This window comes from Crocuta crocuta, unplaced genomic scaffold, assembly GCF_008692635.1.
Source record: "Crocuta crocuta isolate KB4526 unplaced genomic scaffold, BGI_CrCroc_1.0 scaffold636, whole genome shotgun sequence".
Classification (NCBI taxonomy): domain Eukaryota; kingdom Metazoa; phylum Chordata; class Mammalia; order Carnivora; family Hyaenidae; genus Crocuta; species Crocuta crocuta.
The window spans coordinates 779,846-782,905 of NW_027530380.1; the positions used below are offsets into that span (position 1 = coordinate 779,846).

At 54.8% G+C, this 3,060-nt stretch overlaps 2 protein-coding genes across 2 annotated transcripts in view; both read left to right on the top strand.

Moving 5' to 3' along the window:
• Positions 1–1,910, top strand: part of FGF19 (fibroblast growth factor 19) — a gene marked incomplete at its 5' end in the record, with an annotated part of 3,799 nt that extends 1,889 nt beyond the window's left edge. The window contains one exon of the mRNA XM_077766559.1: positions 1,596–1,910. Coding sequence (XP_077622685.1) covers positions 1,596–1,910 — 315 coding nt within the window. The remainder of the gene's footprint in view (positions 1–1,595) is intronic.
• Positions 1–3,060, top strand: part of LTO1 (LTO1 maturation factor of ABCE1) — a 179,746-nt gene that overhangs the window by 156,428 nt on the left and 20,258 nt on the right. The gene's annotated exons all lie outside the window — the stretch shown is intronic.

Genomic DNA, 3,060 nt, shown 5'->3' on the forward strand with positions numbered 1-3,060 from the left:
GGTTTTACCCATCATTCAGTCCCAACTCGGGGAGTGGGGGGGGCTGTCCCTTAACCTAAGATCCTGTTCTGCCTCTTGATCCCGTGGGTATGGCTTGTTTTTGTTTTCTTTTACTTTTTAACAAATGCCGCTTTCTCTAAGAGACTTGAACTCGTTTCATTTTCTGTCCGGAGAAGGGCAGGGGGTGCTAGTTCCTCCCAGAGAGAACCAGCGGAGTAAAACAGTCGTAGCATTTGCTTTTCCATCCCTCGTTTTATTTATCGGTTTGCCTGTCCCCGCTGTCTGGTGGCTCTGTCCCAGTGTGTGTGTGGGGGGGGGACCTGGGGACCTGTTGTTGCTTCATTAGACCTGAGCCTTATCAGAGCCTTATCAGCACCGCACTTACCCACCTGCAATTCACTGACCTTTGTAGGCTTGGGCACAAACGAGACTGGGTGCCTCCCGGGGTTGTTCACCGCCCAGCCCTCCTGGCTCCTCGCCTTGGGCTGTCCTCCGTGTCCCCCACCGGGTAATGACCTTCCCCAGTTTGGCCCAGGACTTGGCCAGACTGCTGCCTCTCTGGGACCCCAGGGGCTGCTTTCTGCCCTTCCTCCCGCATTTCCGGCCTCCCGCGGGGGGCGGGGGGGGGAGAGGCTCTGTCTTGGGCCTGGGGGGAGGGGGCTGCCTTTATCTTGATAATCCTGGAAGGCTCTCTGCCACCGAATGAGGAAGCCCTGATGTTTCCTACAAGGGCATCAGACAAAAAGGCCTTGGATCGCCCTCAGGTCTACAGGGGGAGTAGGTAGATGCTTTGGCCTGGGCCCCAGGTTGGACTGGGAGCGCTTGCCTAGTTTAGCAGCATCTCGCAAAGTGCCAGTGGATGCCAGGGACCTTGTAACTCAATAGTTTGGCATTTAACATAAAGGGTGAGGGACCGAGTATACACATTGCTCCTCTGATTTTGTACCTATTGCTCAGAACGAGACTGAGTTTCAGTGACGTGATTTAGTGAGAGATCTGAAAGGTACATGTTAAGTATATACAGATACTGAGTATATCCACGATACGTATACCTGAAGTATGTGTGTGTATAAAGGTTATAAAAGTCTATAAAACACATGTATAAATTCATATTTATAAAGTATATATGCTATATATTTAACATTTAATGTTATGATTTTTCACACTTATTTTTTAGAATGTTTTTAATGTTTATTTTTTTGAGGGAGGGAGACACAGAATCCGAAGCAGGCTCCAGGCTCCGAGCTGTAACACAGACCCCGACGCGGGGCTCGAACCCACAAACCTTGAGATCATGACCTGAGCCAAAGTCGGACGCTTCACCGACTGAACCCCCAGGAACCCCTAATTTTTCACATTTATATATTCGTATACATGCGATGTGTATGCTAATTAGTATAATGCAGACTTGATGTATAGAAGTCTATTTACATATATAACCATGAACTTTAGGTACCTTCATACATCATATAACCTTTAACTATACACACAGATACATATGGCCATCACGCAGATGCTCACCTGGGCCTGGCTTCTCTGCTCCTTCTGAGGGTGTCGCCCCCGGGGGTGCTCATGGCTGCCTGTTTTCTCCCTAGCTTCAGTACTCGGCTGGGGACTGTGCCTTCGAGGAAGAGGTCCGCCCCGACGGCTACAACGTGTACCGGTCCAAGAAGCACCGCCTCCCCGTGTCTTTGAGCAGTGCGAAACAGAGGCAGCTGTATAAGGACAGGGGCTTTCTGCCCTTGTCCCATTTCCTGCCCATGCTGCCCAGCAGCCCGGCAGAGCCCAGAGACCTCCAGGACCACGCGGAGTCGGACGGGTTTTCTTCGTCTCTAGAAACAGACAGCATGGACCCCTTTGGGATCGCCACCAAAATGGGACTAGTGAAGAGTCCCAGCTTCCAAAAATAACTGAGGCTGTGGCCTCCCCCGCCCCGTCCCCCGCCTGTAGAGGCCAGGACCCCAGACCTGGGGATGTTTGCAAAGTGGGTCCTGGCTGTGCTTCTACAATCCCGGGTTCATGTTCCATTTAGCTTTAGAACGAAACCTAGAGAACTTGTACATAAACAGAGCTTCACATCGACTGTGTCAGTTCCTAGCGAATAGACTTGTATGATCATGAAATTGCAAGCCCGCCTCCCAGCACCTTCGCCACTGCTGGATGATGTGCCGCGCTGCCCTGCATCTGCTTGAATATCTCCACTGACCGGGAGCTCACTCACTGCCTTTGGGAAGGCACTGAGGCCAAGCAGAAACTTCCTGCAGGTCTCCATTGTTCTCAGCAGGAGCAGCCGGAGGAAAAGCCGTCCTTTAAAACTCACGTACAGGTGATCAGCTTTGTGAAACCTTAGGTAAATCTAACTCTACCACAGGAGAATTGATGGAAGTCTCGACTGCAGGGAGGTTCGTCGGCTCTCCCCACACCACTCCCAGGACAGAAGCGACGGAGCACAGGCACGGCCCGCCGGGCTTCGGGAACGGGGACAGCCCACAGGCCTCCCCCAGCCTGGGTAGATCTCGAGAACTACGGCTGGGACAGAGCGCCTTGGCCGGACTCGGCCTTCTGCCCAGGGCACAGCGGGAATTCACGTGCTCCCCGCTGGGCGGCCAGCGCCCAGCACGCACCCAGCGCCTGCACCCAGCGCCTGCCGGGGCTCAGGCTGATTCTCGCAAGTGAACAGCCACCTTAGCACCTGCTCAGAGGGACGGGACGCGAGGACAGCGTCAGCAGCCCTTGCTGTGACGACGCACGTGTCCGTGGGGCCCCGTCTGCTCGGGTCGTGTGGGTTTCACACGCGCGCCCACGGGATGGAACCCCCCACGCCGACCCCTTCCCGATCCCGCGCGCCGCGCTGTGGCTCTGGCGTCCTCCCTCCTTAAGCGCCATGGTTACGGACCAGGGAGGAGGCGACACCATCTTCCGGGACTGTCTCCGTTTCCGCAGCCCCTCGCGGGCCACCACGCCTTGCTGTTCCACAGGGCTTGGCCGCCTCCCACCTCGGGTGGGCTGGCACCTTTCATCCAAAGAGCCAGAAAAGGCTGGATCTGGAAGCCCCAAATC